The following is a 16,341-nucleotide window of genomic DNA, read 5'->3' as shown; positions in this document are numbered from 1 at the left end:
AAAGGAAGAGAATGTGGACTCCCAGGAAGGTGGAAACTGGAAGCTTGTGCCTTCTGGCAGCAAACAGAAGCTTCCTTCTCACCTGCAGCCCTTTTTCCTAGAGAACAGATATGGAGCCCAACAATAGAGAAGGAAGAGCACGTTCCATCAATGGAAGAGGCCAGGCCAGGCCTCTCCAAGGTTGGGAGGATCAAGACCACTGCCACCCAGATGAAGCGACGGGGTGTAGTGCTTGGCTACTCCCTTTTGTAGGGGACAGAGGCATCCTTCTGCTGGCCTGATCTCTTCTCTTGAGAGGTCTGCTGCTTGCCCAGAGTCTGGATCCAAGATGTCATGGAAGAATTACCGAGACTCATCTGGCCTTCTGACTGCTACCCCATGCTGCTTATCCATGTGGGTACCAATGATACTACCAAGGAGGAAAATTAAGTCAAAAGTGACTATAGGGTTTTGGGTGCAAGAGTGAAGGGGACAAGGGCTATGTGAAGCTCCCCTTGATCAGAAGGATGAAGGAGAAGGGCCCAGGCAGGAGCAGATGCATACTGCAGTTCAGTGTGTGACTGCACAGATGGCATCACCAGCAGGGCTCTAGCTTCTTGAACCATGGGATGTTATGCCAAGAAGAAGGATTGCTAGGAAGAAATGGAATCCACCTGATGGAGAAGGAAGAGCATCTTCATGGGACAGGTTTGCTAACCCAGTGAAGAGGGCTTTAAACTAGATTCACTGGGAAATGAAAATCAAAGCCCTGAGATAAGTGGGGAAGCAGGTGACTTGGAGGAAGCACATGTGAGAGGGGGCAACAGGGGAGGCCTTATCATTCTTGTGAAACTGAGGCAATCAGCTAGTGACCTCAGATGTCTGTACATGCATGCACAGAGCCTGAGAAACAAGCAGGAAGAACAGGAAGTCTTTGCACAGTTATGGAACTGTGATTGTGATTGGAATAACAGAGACTTGGTGGGGTAGCTCACATGACTGGAGTAGTCATGGATGGGTAGAAAGCGTTCAGGAAGTACAGGCAGCAGAGAAGAGGAGGAGGAGTTGCACTTTGCGTAAAAGAGCTATATGGTTGCTCAGAGCTTTCTGGTGCAAGTGCTGAAGTGGCTAACTAGAGGCTGTACTGTTCCTGTTCTGGTGCTTGCAAATGAGGAAGAATTTGTGAAGAATGTAGAAATGGATGGCAACTTGGGCAGCAGTGACCACAAGATGATTGAGTTCAGAATCCTGTAGGCAGGCAGGCAGCAGGGTATAGACCCTAAACTTCAGAAAAGCAGACTTTTACAGTCAGGGAACTGATGGGTAGGATCCCTTGCAAGGCCAGTCTTAGGGGGAAAGGAGTCCAGGAGACGTGACTATACTTTTAGAGAAACCTTACTGAGGGCACAGGAATGAATCATCCTGATGCACAGGAAGATCAGCAAGTATGACAGAAGACCACTTGACTTAGCAGGGAACTCTTAAATGAGCTAAAACACAAAAAGAAAGCTTTCGAGAAGTGGGAACTTGGACAAATGACTAGGGAGGAGTATAAGAGTGTTGCTTTGGCATGCAGGAACGAAATCAAGAAGGCCAAAGTGCAATTGGAGTTGCAGCTAGCAAGGGACATGAAGGGTTTCTACAAGTATGTCAGCTGCAAGAGGAAGATCACGGAAAGTATGGGTCCTTTATTGAATGGGGGAGGCAACCTAGTGACAAGCAATGCAGAAATGGCTGAAGTACTCAGTGCCTTTTTTTTCCCTCAGTCTCCACAGGCAAGGTCAGCTCCCGGACTACTGCACCTGGAAGCACAGTTTGGGGAGAAGGTGAGCAGCCAACGGCGGTGAAAGATTTAGAAAAGCTGGATGTGTACACGTCCATAAAGTCGGACATGATGCACCCAAGGGTTCTGTGGGTGTTGGCTGATGTGATTACAGAGCCGCTGGTCATTATCTTTGAAAACTCATGGCTATCAGGAGAGGTCCTAGATGATTGGAAAAGGGCAAATATCATGCCCATCTTTAAGAAAGGGAAGGAGGAGGATTCAGGTAACTACATACCAGTTAGTTTCACTTCAGTCCTTGGAAAAATCACGGAGCAGATCCTTAAGAAATGAATATCTAAGCACTTGGAGCATTTATACACATACCTTTTTGAACCATGATGCACCAGAGATCTGCTGCTTTGGAGCAGACTTAATTCACTGAGTCTGTTCCTCACGGGAGCTGATGCGCGCTTTGCTGTGCTGCATGCAGTTGTATTAGCAGCAAAATGCATGTCAGAGTGAAGAAAATGGCAGCAGTGCACTTTTAAACTAAAACACCTTCTATATGTTTTAGTTCAAAAGCATGCTGCCATTTTATCAGCAATGACATGCATTTCACCACTTGCACAACTGCAAGCGATGCAGCACTTGGTGTTTACCAAAGTGCTTGGTGCTGCAATGCTTGCATGTGTAAAAATGCCCTTGGAGGAGAAGAAGGTGATTAGGAATAGTCAGTATAGATTCACCAAGGGCAAGTTATGTCTGACTAACCTGATTACCTTCTGTGATGAGATGACTGGCTTTGTGGATGCAGGGAGAGCATTGGATGTGATGTACTTTGTTTTTAGCAAGGCTTTTGATATGATCTCCCACAACATTCTCGCAAGCCAGCTAAGGAAGTACAGGTTGGCTGGATTGTCAGGTTCAAAGGGTTCAGTGGCTCAGTGTTTAGTTGGCAGTTGGCACCTGGCATCAAGTGGAGTGTCTCAGGGTCAGTCCTGGGCCTGCTTTTGTTCAATACCTTTGTCAGTGACATAAAAGATGGGGTAGAGTGCACCCTCAGCTAGTCTGCAGATGACACCAATCTGAGGGGAGTAGTAGATATGCTGGATGGTAGGGCTAGGATTCAAAGAGACAAATTGGATGACCGGACCAAAAGAAATGTCAGTAAAGACTAGTGCAGAATTCTGCACTTAGGACAGAACAAACCCATGCACCAGTAGCGACTGTGGACTGACTTTGGTAAACGGCAGCTCAGCAGAAAAGGACCTGTGGGTTACAGTAGCCAATAAGATGAATATGAAGAAACAATGTGTCCTTGTTGCAAAAAAAGCTAACTGCATAGTGGGGAGCTGATCAAGGGAAGTAATTATTCCTGTCTATTTGGCACTGGTGAAGCTATATCTGTAGTACTGTTTCCAGTTTTTGGCCAGAAAGGATGTGGACAAATTGGAAAGAGTCCAGCAGAGGCTAACAAAAATAGTTAGAGGGCTGGGGAACATTATTTGAGACGAGGCTGAGGGAACTGGGTTTATTTAATCTGGAGAAGAGGATTGAAGGCAGGATTTAATAGTAGCTTTCAGTCAGGAAGACTAATCCCAATTAATTTTAAGGTGTGAATTCCAACTGGCGTAGGTAAACCACATTTTAAACCGCTGTGCGGACTTGCTCATCATGAGTGAAAGTGTCTTGAGTTGATTTAGCTTAATCCATTTTGGTAGTGAATATGTAGAAAGAGTAATTCAATTTGGAGTGCTTAATTCATTTGAACTTCAAAATGAATTCTATACTTTATCCATTCCCAAGTGAACTGTAGGTGTGGATAGATTTAAAATATTACTCAGAAGTATAGTGCTGTCATTCAAATCTACAAAGTTTCTTTTTAAGCATTCTTCTAAAGTTGTCCATTGGATAATATACTGCATGCTCCCTGTTCAGGTAGTCCATAATGTCTAATTACATCTTATACCCTTATTTGTCATAACAGTGTCTCTCTGCAAAAAGCACTATTCTTTTTACCTTGTGCCACTGAACATAGGTTAAACTGTATCATGAAAAGACATTGAGGCTGTTTGCATACATTTAAAAAAAAACAAAACCCCCCCACGCTTTACCGGAAGCAACAGAGCATTACTTTGACCCAGCTCTGCAGAGTTTATGTAGATCAGGTGCTTTAGTGGGACTTTTTGGTGCTTTTATCTAAAAACTGAGCCAATCACCTAGGAGATAAAAGTTCCAAAAAAGCCCCACTAAAGTGCCCGGTCTATACAGATGGTGGGTGAGCTGGGTCCAGCTAAGGTGCTGCCTCTTTTGGGCATATGCTGGCCTCAGCACAGGAGCACGCAGAGTTTAAAGTAAAGTATAGTTTTTGTTTGTGGGGTTTTTTTTAAAGTCTGCAAGCAGCGTGAATGCACAGATTTTAGTTGTCTTGATACATACTGAGATGCTCTGACTTCACAGAACTCACTGGTAGGTGCTGAGCTTACTAAATGCTAATGCCTTTATTCATTTTGGGTAATACTAGACTGGTATATCCTGTCAGATATCTTTTTAATGTCTACACTTCCTTTTTCTGAAGATAGCCTAAGAAATAAACCATGTTTTTATCCTATGTTTATAATTGTTTCAATGCTTCATTAATCAACTTCTGTAGCTAGATGTGAAACTCTTCCTTCAGATGCTAAGACGCATCTTCAGTGGAAGCTCTTAAGGCTGGTAACATCCCAAAAAGTAGCTTAGATGCACTGTTTTTGTACCAAACTAAAGGTATTTTTCTTTTCTAAGAGTGGTTCTTATAAACATTGGGAAAGCTCCACCTTGTGGATGGACACTAAAGTATTTATAACTGCAAACTAAGCACACCAATCTCCAGAGAGTTGTTTACATGACAAACTTACGCAAAAATAATGCATGTAATTCTGTAAAAGTGCACATAATACAAATGTATATAAAATGAATAGTACTACATAGAGTTTTAAAATGTAACGTTTTCCATTGCTAACTTTCTGATGAAAGAAACCTAAGATAAAGAAAATCCTCCAAGCCCACCTTTTCAGTTGAGTGTAAAAGTTCTTAATAAAACATCTGAGGACCCCAGTAAGTTTTCTTTGAAACCAAGGGAAAACAGGTATTGCTGATGCTTGTAAGGGTAAAAATGAGGTTCCTGGGAGTCAGGCACTTTCTTCAAGAAGCAAGGAGGTGGGAGGTGTACACATGCACATGTATAGTGGTTCTTGGTTGTTTTAAAATCCTTTCAAAGTACTCTCTTAAAGTTGCCACTCCACTAGTTTAAACCTGTTTACTGTCTCCCTTTAATCACTGGCTGAGCAGTTTTTTTATAATTTATTTCTGTTCAGGTGGGAAGGTAAAGGGAGATGGAACAACATTTTTGGGGCAGGAATAGTTAGTTGTTCTTAAACCAATCGCAGAGTCTTGTGCCCTGGGCAGAGTAGAGGTGACACAAGGTCAAAGATGAGATGAATGCAATGTCAGTTGTCTCTGCAGCTGAACTCCTGTATGATATTGGTTCCCAATATGTGTTGCAATATATGATAATTCTCTCCAGAAATATTTTTTACTAAGGACACTTGTATCAAGTCTTTCTTAAGCAAGTATTTGTTACAGCTGCCTAATTCTTGTTTGGTATTCTGTGGCTAAGGACACATGAACAGGTTCACTTGTGGCTGGTCAGTCTGTTTCTGTTTTTAAAAAGACCGAACACATGCAGCCCCTAAAAATGATTGTACCTTCATCCCTAAAGTAGCAAATATATCCTTGGGGAAACTAAGGGAGCCTTTTCTTGTCATTTTAAAGGTCTACCTTTCAATTCACTGCTTGCTTATTCCTCTCACTTCCAGATGCACAGCCTGCCCATATGTATATATCAGCTAGGGTATGTCTTGCTCCTGTTTGTGTCTTGTATCCTGCTTAAGTAACACTTTTTAGTGTCTTAGATTAAATTTAATAAATCAAAATAGCTAAGTAACACTACTATGCTATAGATTTCTTCCCCCAGATTTTAGGATTGTGGTTAATAATTTCTTCTTGTAAAATCACTAACTTTGTGGAAAGCAGTTCACAACGTACTTTATGAAACATAAATGGTACAGTGTATTGTATAAATGGTCTGTACATAAATGGTACAGACTCTATAGGACATATTCAGACATAGAATTACATGCTGCTGCTTGTGTGTATTTAACTTGCTAATGTGTAATGCTTAGTGTAGGCAAAAAGTAGTGTGTTCCAAACATAGCAGTAAAAGGGGATGGTTATAACATTTTTTTCTGTTGTTTTTATTGGGTTTTTTGTTGTCTATTTCAAACCTGGCTCTGTTCTCCAGGAAGGAATGTGAAATCTTTCTTAACCAATGGAATGGAGTATCCAATATCAAAGTAAAATAAAAAGTTTTACAACTTTATATATACCTTGCACTGTTCAAAGGTTTGTAAACAGTCTACAAAACTGGTTATAAAACTATCTTCTGGGTTCTTAGAAAAGATCTTTATTCAGTGGGGAAAAAAACCATGTTTTACAGCTTAAAGTTCTAAAATATGAATAACAAATATGTTGCTGTATTCTTCCAGCAGAGTTACTGGCCTATGGTTCTCTGTCTGCTTCAGAGGATTATATTTCTAGTTTGTTTTACTAGTTTGCCTTCCAATAATCCTGTTCAGGATTTGATCTTGCAAACATTTACTCATAGTCATAGTCCTTTTTAGTGTAGGCAATCGCATCTGTGTTAGGCTACAATGAGTTTGCTCCTTCTTTTTGGAAATAAGGTAGAGGAATGTTGGAAAACTTCAGAAAGTATTCAGAAAAAAAATGTCTGCTTCCATCTTCATGCAAGCAACTTTTATTTACTCAAGCTTCTTTTATGTTTAGTCTTTTACCACTGCTGTCTGTTTCCCAGTTTTGACAGGGGTCCTGCCAGGCTATCAGTTCTTAAATAAAATACTACTTGTAATATGTTGACTAGCACTAACATTAGTCTATACCAGTGGCTGTCAACCAGGGGTATGCGTACCCCTAGGGGTACTTAAAAAGCTCATAGGCAGCTGCAGCTGCCCTGGGAGCAGTGTGATGCCATGTGCCTGCTGTCGCTTTGCTGCCCTGTGCCCTCTACCCTCCTGGCAGCAGGACGCACATGATGTTACACTGCTCCCGGGGCAGCTGCAGTGGCACACAAAGCCTGGTGTGCAGGGGCAGCTGCCTCTGCCCTACACACAGATCAGGAAGGCACGTACCCACTGGGCCTCCACCGCGGTGTGTGCAGTGGCAGGAGCCCTCCCACGACCCGGCCCAGCCGGGGCCCCCTTCACCACAGCCTCTGCCCCACTTCCTCCCACACCATAGGGGCCTCAATCTGCCCACCCCCACAGCCCTTTCCAGTCCCCCACAGACTTACCTGCTGAGGGGGTGGGCAGGGGTGGTGTGCATGTGCACCAGGGCTGGCCCACAATTTTGGGGGCCCCCTGATGCAAAGAAGGCATCGGTGGCAGGGTGGGGAGAAGGGTGGTGAGTGCAGAGGCAGATTAAGGTACAAGTGAAAGCTTGATTTAGTTAGAGCACAAAGGGGTGGCCAATCTCAGGGCTGGGGCCCTGGGAAAGCACAGAATTGGAGGCCTCCTCCTCCCATGGGAGGTGGGCTTTGTGGGAGGAAGGGACCCTTCCCCTCCTAGTGCTAGCAGGGGAGGCTGGGTGGACCCTGCCAGGCTGGGGGGCACATGCCCGCCACTTCTCCCTGCTCCCAACCCCCGCTAATACACATACACATACACATGGCAGACAAGGTTCTTTGGATAAATCTGATATTTTTTTTATTAGACCAACTAAATAGTTGGAAACATTTTTCTAGCAAGCGTTCAGGTTTAAAAACCCTTGATCAGGCTGAGGAAGTATCTGCAGTTGGTATGTGCTCTTCCCGGAATGAACGAATAGTAAAGAAGCCAGAGGCTGGGCTGCATGCAAGCCAGTCAATGAAAATGTAAATTGAGGAGTCAGTGGGTGAGAGAATCAGTGGATGAGAGTCAGTGGGTTTCATGGAATTCATCCTTAAACCACTTGTTGCCAAAAGTGTGAGATTTGTCCAAGACACTACAGACTTTCTGTGAAAACTTAAAAACATAGACCATCTTCCCAGGGAAAGCCTCGTAGCCACCATGGATGTTACCAGCTTATATACTAAAATCCCACACCAGGATGGCATCCAAGCCTTTCTTACCTACCTACAAGAGTAAGATGACAACTCTGAGTATAGACCCAAAGATATTACTGAAATTACTACTATATTACTATATATGCTTCATCCTCACACACAATAATTTCACTTTTAATAACCAACACTACCTACAGACCATGGGCTTATCTTTGGCACCAAAATGGCCCCACAGTATGCCAACCTTTTTATGAGCCACCTGGAAGAAGAATTCCTCAAACTGCACCATCAAACCTTTGCTATACTTAAGATTTATCGATGACGTCTTCATCATTTGGACTGAAAACCTGCAATATCTGATTGAGTTCCATCAGAATTTCAGCAATCGTCACCCCTCCATCCGACTATCTCTTGAGTATTCCAGCACCAACATCTCCTTTTTAGACCCAATGATCAGCATCCAGAATGGTAAAATACAGACCACGTTATACAAGAAACCCACAGGCCAACATACATATCTGAATAGAACCAGCAATCGCCCTAAGTGAACCAAGAAACCTGTGATACACAGCCAAGCCCTCGGATCCCACCAAATTTGCACTGAGGAGAACACCTGGGATTGCTACCTCACAAATATTAAAAAGGCTTTCACACAACACAGACACTTCTCCGGTGAAAGAGATTGCATGTTTGAAAGAACCACCTGGATGCCATGTGAAGAATTACTACAGTACAGAAGGAAAACCCCACTAATTGCACACCACTAGTTATGACACATCATCCCTCCCTGGAACCTATCTTCAAAATCCTCAAATACCTGCAACCCATGCTAAAAGAAGATCCAATTCTTAAAGGGATCTTCCCAGATCCACCCATCCTAGCCTTCAGACAAGCACTGAACCTCGCTAACCTCATCACCAGAAGCAAACTTCCTAAGGCTCAAAACACACCGAATGGATCCAGGCCATGCCATGAAAAGAAATGCAAAACCTGCCAACATATCTCCACCACTCCCACAATTACTACACCCCATAACAGAGCCATCAGCATTCCTGGATCTTACACCTGCACCTCCAGAAAAGTTATATATCTCATCCAGTGTACCAAATGCCCCAATGTAAAATAAGTAGGAGAGACCAAACAGCAACTGCACACCAGAATGAATGCACACAAATCTATTAAAGAGAAGAATACCCAATTACTGGTGGGGGGCACATTTCTCACAAGAAAACCACTCTCTCTCCAACCTGTCAGTATTAATCCTCAAAGGAAATTCACAAAACCCTTTTCACAAACAAGCCTATGAGCTTTGCTTCATTAACCTCCTGGATACAAAAAATCATGGGCTAAACATAAAAGAAATACCAGAACGTAGAAGTCTTGATTCCAAAATGATACCTTTATTAGACCATGTGGGAAATCACAAGAAAATTGTCCTTTTCTGCAAGCTTTCAGGCTCAAAGGCCCTTCATCAGGCTCTGAGAAAAGTAGAGATGGTAAAAAGTCCCCATAGGTAGGAAATAAACTTCATTTTTGCACAGAGGGAACTGAAGATGGATGTCCCTCTGGGTGCAGCTTTTTCTTGTGATTTCCCAGTTTGTTTAATAAAAGATATCTTTTTGGAACTTTGAATTCTGCATTTTTGTATTTCTTCTTATCTTAGACTAACAAGTCTACCAAGTACATTCCTGAAACATGGAAAATGCCAAATTTTAGCCAATTTTGGATTTTAAATTTCGTTTCAGAACAACAAGAAAGATTTTTTTTTTTCCCCCTCCCCACCTGCCATTTGACACTTCCAGGGAAGGAATTTTACCTAATCTACATTCCAAAGAGCACCTCGGCATACGCAACTACTAAGTACATCCCTGGACTAAACATAGACATTAGATTTATGATACAGTATAAACGGCCAACACACATCTGACTCCCCAGGAACCCCTCTACTTTTCTCTGCTGCATTCATCCCCTGTCCCCCCTCCCAGCCTGTCTCTCACCCACTGGTTCCTCAATTTATGTCTCCACTGACTGCCTTTCTTGCTGCAACCCAGTCTCTGGCCTCATTACTAGGAAGAGCACAGATTGACTACAGATGCTTCCCCAGCCTGACCAAGGGCTTTTAAGCCCAGAAGCTTGCTAAGAAAAATGTTTCTAACTATTTAGTTTGTCTAATAAAAGCTATAACACACGCACGCACAGACTCCCTCCTCCACTCCCCCCCCCGCACCTGTTACACTTGTGTGCAGGGAGCTGCTGCCTAGCTGTCCTGAACAGTCCTGCAGATGCAGAGGGCTGGGCTGGACTCAGCCCCGCAGGTAGCAGGAGAGGCAGGGCTCGCTCAGCCCCCTCCCCTGCAGGCATGGTGGGGCTCTTCAGGCTAGACCCGAGCCCCATTGGTGGAGGAGGGGCCCTGCTTCCAACTGCCAGGGAAGCAAATGTAAAAGCCACAGTTTTAAACCTGGCACTGAAAATGGGTGCAGAGTTTAAAACTGAGGCTTTCACTTCCCTGCTGGGGAGGATGCTAGCTGCATGGGGCCCCTTGTCTGTGGGGCCCCCTGCAGCCACAGGTTTCACAGGCATGGATGAGCCGGCCCTGATGTGCACATACACTCAGCCCCCCCCTCTTCCCCCTCAAAAAATTTTAATATAAAGGAGTACATTTGTTGAAACTTTGAGACAGGAGGGGTTCGCTTGTTAAAAAGGTTGAAAAGCCCTGGTCTATGGTATCCAGTTTAGTGGAGTGAAGTAGAACAGGAACAAGTGCTATGTCAGTTCCTTCCTCCACTGCAGGGTGCATGTGTAACCCCTGACAGCAGCATTCCCCACTTAGGCAACGGGCAGGGGGGCAGACGGGAGCACTGGTGCCCCGCCTGAGAGCACTGCCTGGGGAGTGGAGGTGCTAAGAGAAGACTGTGGGGAGGGTTCCCCAGTGGCTGACCATGCTGGCACTTCCACATCCGTGCGATTGGCTACGGGAGACCCTCCCACCCCCCTCGGTTGCCGACTGGCCTCTGGGGGTGGGAGGCAAGTGCCCCTCCTGACTCAGGAGGCACCAGTTGCCCGTGCTTCACTGGATTAAATTTTTTTAATAAAAAATTATATGCATGTCTTGCTTAGGTTTCTCCAAGATTCACAAAACATGTCCTTTAAAATGCTGTAAATTTCTACCTCTTAATAGCAAAGCTGTAGTAAAAGTGGGGAGGGGAAGGGAGAGGTGTAAGACTCCTAGACGTTTGGGAATATCTTCTACAAAACAGTAAAATAACTTTTGCAAACAGTTAAATGTATTCTAAGACAAGCTTGGTTCTTTTTTCTTTATCCTATACTATACAGTTTGTTTCTCTATCTCTGCCCCAAGTGTGATGTACACTTATGAACAGGGTCTTTGTCAGAAATGGATTTTGCTTCTAAATGAAATGCTATAAAATCTTGCCATATATTTCTGTGTTCCTATACATGATGGTAGAAAGATTTTGTGTACATCTATCTCATGTAATGTGAAATATTAATTATTGGGGAGTAAGAGCAAAGGCTTTGGGTAGAGCAACTTGATGTTTCTTTTTGTTTGTGATGAATACTCACCAAGGCAATGCTGAAGTTCAGCTTTTGGACTTTGTAAAAATAACAGTGTATTTTCATTTTCAACTTCTGGTAGGGTAGAAGTTACTTACAAGAGTCATCAACATTCATTTGTTTTTCTTAGTGGTAAATTGGCAAGATAATAAATTACTTAAACTTCATGCAGGCACATATCTATTCTTTGGGCACAACACTGAAAGCAGCAATTGAGTATGTGATTGAGCCTGGGACAGAATCAGATTTTGGCCAGGATCTTCAGACTCTACTGGAACAAATGCAAGAAGAGAATCCTGAAGACAGGCCAGATATTGAGGTAAAATAGGCAGTTTTTGGTGGGTTAGTTTTAGTTTTTTGACTGTGTTAAGTTCACGATTTTTACTCCAGATCATGTAACTGACCTGAAGTAGCTCCTGATTTGGGAAAATTCCACCTGTGTATTATAAAGGACAAGGTACAGATAGTAATGGTAGTTCTCAGTAGGTTGTATAAGGAATTTGAATCTATATGTTATTTCCTCTGAAACATTACTTCAGATCTGGGGCAAATTAAAGCTATTAAGACATCTGCTTTTGAACAAAGACTTTAAAAATAAGAACAGAATGCATAATACTATAAAAATATCTATAGTACAACTCATAAATTCTATTTTGATGGTATGGAAGGGAAGTGGTATAAGTAATGTTAATTTGGGCATGTTTGGAGCATTACTTAATGATAAGTATTTAATTGTGCATCTCTGGCCATCGACCTCTGATTAGACCTGATGGGTTTGTTTTTCTTAACATTGTAAATGTTCATACTCTATTATTATTATTTGTTGGTATAGCTGTCATTCTTTGCAGAGATTCTGAGATGCATAGGATTTTGCAAGGCAATGTGTTCTAAACCATTTCTATTTTTAATTGTCATTACCTTTCTCTATTTGGCTTCTATGTATAAACTCTGCTTTAATACCTTTTTTTTAAAGGAAAAGGCCTGGCTTACATTAGTAACAGTTCACCTCAGGACTGTGCAGCCCTACACCTATAATACTATACATCAATTTAATGGAATCACTGATCATTATAAAATAGTCCATTGATTTTCATTTCTGACATTGAGCAAACTAATTATCTGCAGAAACTTTACCAAAAAAATTACTTAATTTAAGCTTTACCTAAGTTTGACCTTTACCAGGCATTCCTACTATTTCGTATTCTAAAACTCTGGTATAGAATATAAAATAACTCTGTAGTTACCCGTGATAGAAATAGAAATGAATGTCTGTTCACTAATTTAATGTAAACACAGAATATAGTGCTAAATATAGGAGGGCCCATTATAATAATGTTGTCTTAGGAAGTTTAGATATATTGTTTATGAAAGCATGATCATTTAAAGCCAAAACTTAGTAGTTATTTAGTACACGTTCTAAAAATTTTAACTCTTGTCTATAGAGTATCATATCGTTATGTGAAGAAAAATTAAAACTTGCTTCCTCAAGTAATATTTGTCGAAGTCTATCTGCCATTGGAAGAAGGGTACTTTCAATTGAATCATTTGGTGCTTCCCAAGGTAAACGTAATATATTTTTCACAATTCCTAACATGCTTATAGAGAAATCAAAATATGCTATTTGTAACTATAATGTTGTACTGTATCCTGCCATTTTGCCTAGAGAGAAAATGGAATTTATTAAACAATAACTTCAACAATCAAATTGTCTGTGGATCCTGTTTCATTTCCAACACTCAATGGAAATAGTTAACTTACTCTAAACAATTTTCCATTCAGATTTGCAGTGACTGTATAAAATTATGCATCCCGACTTAAAAATGACTTGTTTAGAAAGCCTTTTATTTCTCTACTGTATTTCAGGTTCTTAATGACTTGTGTGTATGTGGGGTTGGGGAACATAACAGAGAAGACTTATTAGGAGAGAAAAAATGGTTTAAATATGGTTTTTAATATGAACATCTGTTTTTTGTATCTAGATGGCTGTGATAACATGTGGAATGGAAAAGTGTATCAGAGAAGTTTGGGATCTAAATTGTATTCAGATGAAAAAAACAGTATAGCAGGTGATTCATATACTGTGGAAGATGTGACAGCTAGCTCTTGCAGAAATGCTTCTATAGAAAATGTGTGCGACCAAGAAGATGGTTCAAAGGTAATACATATGGATCTGGATAATGAAAAATCTCAACATTCAAAAACAGCTACTCAAGTTAAAATGAGCAAAGAAGATGACGAGTATGTAATATATGAAGAGAGTTTTGCTAATATTATTTTGGACACACAACCATGTACTATCGACATGGAGAGGGATGTTTTTAAGAAAAGTTGTTTGAGAAAAATGAAAACCTTTCCAAAGCTACCACTCAATGCTACAGATGCAAATAACTTTTTCACATCTATAACAAACAATGGACCAGTAGCTAAGAAAAATCAGTCACTAGCACAAGAATCTCTGTTTGTAGACAATAATAATGAGGTTGCTCCTTTAGAAGGAAAATTTACTCAATTTAATACTAATAATCTTCCAAGAATTAAGCCAAAGAACTTGGAAGTTCTTGGCAGTAACTACCAAGTTACCGATCTTCCATTAGAGGCATCTTGTATATGTACACAGGTCTCTGGCATGAACCTAGAAGAACACATGCCATTCCTTAACAGTAAAAAGAGAACTTTTCTTTCATCCAGTCATACTTTAGAATTTTCTTATGCTACCTCTGATACTCCAAATACTCTTGATACACTAAAAAGCCCAGATCAATCAGCTGCTGGAGCAAAACCAGACAACTACATGGCTCTGGAGGACTGTACTGAAACTTCTCAAGGGTCAAATCAAAATTATTTATCACATTTTAACAAGATGGATTCAGTGTTAGCACCAAATCCCAATGGGAATGGATATGGATCAAGCCTAATTAGTTCTCCAGTAATAAGCAACGGTATGATGAGCGCAAACAATAATGAAGATAATCTTTGTGGAGGCAGTGTGTCAGAAATCAAAAGTAATGAGCAGGTAGTAAAAACAAAATCTTCATTATATAGTTGCTGTCACTTCTGTGGCGAGGAAATGACTTAAATATTATGTATCATCTACTTCCCCAAATTAACAAAGCTGTAGACTACAACTTCACTAATCCACATACTTGACAAATCATAGCACAACTTTAGTCTGTCTCCTTTTCTCACCAAAGATTTAAAATTAAGGGGCAGAAATGAAGTGTCTGATGATTAAGTTTTTGTTGTTTAAACATTTTTATGAACTCTATTAATAAGCTTTCTAGTATCTTGCCACATAGCATTAAATTACAGTGGTGGTTAATGAAAATTGAAATTGTTAGTGCAAGCCTGGCCATACTGAAATTGGAGACAAACATTCCACTGACTTCATTAGGGCTGAAGTTTTGCTCTTTTTTGATCTTTATTGTTTCCTTATAACCCCAGGAGAGAAAATATTTCAGAAATTATAGAAATATTGATCTCCTCTATGCTTCTTTATATGTGCCATGATACATTTCTTAAAAGACTTAAATTATTTACATGTGCAATGTTGGATGCGTTGTCCCAGAAAGTTTTACTTCTATAGACAGCCACATAAGCGGAGAGAGTTGATTCCTTCAGTGTATTCTACTTGGTAGTTCTAGCAATATTACCTCTTACCCTTTTCACGGTTTGCATTCTCAGAGTGGACAAGTTTGTTCTCTGACTAGAGGGTTTTCTCTTGTGCCACACTTGAACAGTCATGAGCAACCCATGTAATAACAAAATTACTGACTAACAAGAGGGCGGCTTATGCTTTCCTAGTTTATTCTATGACTTGCACAAAGTGAAAAGACAAATGTTTAGTCATAACTCTTGAGAAATTTGCTTAGTTTTGGGTTTTCTTTTTCCTTAAAAGATTCTCTATGGCAAAACTGCTCAGCTGGTCTTGCCAGTCTCTCTGTGTCCTGGCAGGTAGCCTCTGAGGTATTATAATTTCTTCAGCCGGGAGAGTAGTAGATAATTGACACATGTAGATGCTCTAATGAAACAAGGCTCCTAAAACAGCAGTTGCTATCATGGAGATTTTATATTACTACTTTCTGTTACCCCTCTCCTCAAATAGTCTAAATTCATGAGGGATACCTACTTTGGTGACACCTACTTTCTGTTTAAACCTTGTGGGGTCTCATTTTCTTGGACTTTTGATGAGATTGATTTCTTTGAGGCAGTTTCTTTTGTCTGCTTTTCTTTGGACCTTCCCTGCTACCATCTCTTAATTTTACATACTCATTAGGGGTAGAGAGAGCTCCAATGCCATTTTCATATCTGTCTTTTGATGCAGTGATACCTCTGGATGTCACTGGATCTTCTGGATAGACATGAATCTGCTGTATTTTATAGATGTGTATACAAGTGTTTTAATGTGTGGCTGACTCATTCTGGACATAAAATGGCAAGTCCATTCACCTGCTTATTTTTCTAATCCAAAGAAATTGGACAAAGGTTCTTTAGAGTCCCAAAGATACTTAGCAGCACACACATGCTTTTTGCAGCAGTTCTTTTTTAGTGTACCTGTGCTGATCAGTGTGTTTAAGGATCTATGGAATAGCAACACCTATATTTCTAATATTGTCCTTTCTTTAGCCTACAGAGGTTTAACAGAAGTCATGGCAAATGTAGAAGCAGCTTTTAGAAGAAAAGGGTTGCAGATATGCTCTCTACTAAATTAGTAAACCTAGAGATACAAACCAATATTCTGACCTTTTTCATTTGTTGCCTACTTAATCTAATATGGGAATGTCAATAGAAATTTTTGACAGACAGAACCTCATTCATTTGAATTCACTGACACGCATATTTCTGTCAGTGGAAGGAATGACCAAAGTCA

General features: G+C 41.0%; 1 protein-coding gene and 1 pseudogene across 1 annotated transcript in view; both read left to right on the top strand.

Annotated features, from left to right (window-relative positions):
• Positions 1-16,341, top strand: part of KNDC1 (kinase non-catalytic C-lobe domain containing 1) — a 145,287-nt gene that overhangs the window by 54,793 nt on the left and 74,153 nt on the right. The window contains exons 5-7 of the mRNA XM_090058721.1: positions 11,647-11,793; positions 12,917-13,034; positions 13,454-14,487. Coding sequence (XP_089914847.1) covers positions 11,647-11,793; positions 12,917-13,034; positions 13,454-14,487 — 1,299 coding nt within the window. The remainder of the gene's footprint in view (positions 1-11,646; positions 11,794-12,916; positions 13,035-13,453; positions 14,488-16,341) is intronic.
• LOC149859960 (uncharacterized) lies at positions 8,351-9,569 on the top strand (annotated as a pseudogene).

This window comes from Crocodylus siamensis, chromosome 7 (genome assembly GCF_052110815.1).
Source record: "Crocodylus siamensis isolate JL-2025a chromosome 7, ASM5211081v1, whole genome shotgun sequence".
Lineage (NCBI taxonomy): Eukaryota > Metazoa > Chordata > Crocodylia > Crocodylidae > Crocodylus > Crocodylus siamensis.
This window is presented reverse-complemented; position numbering and strand designations above follow the sequence as displayed.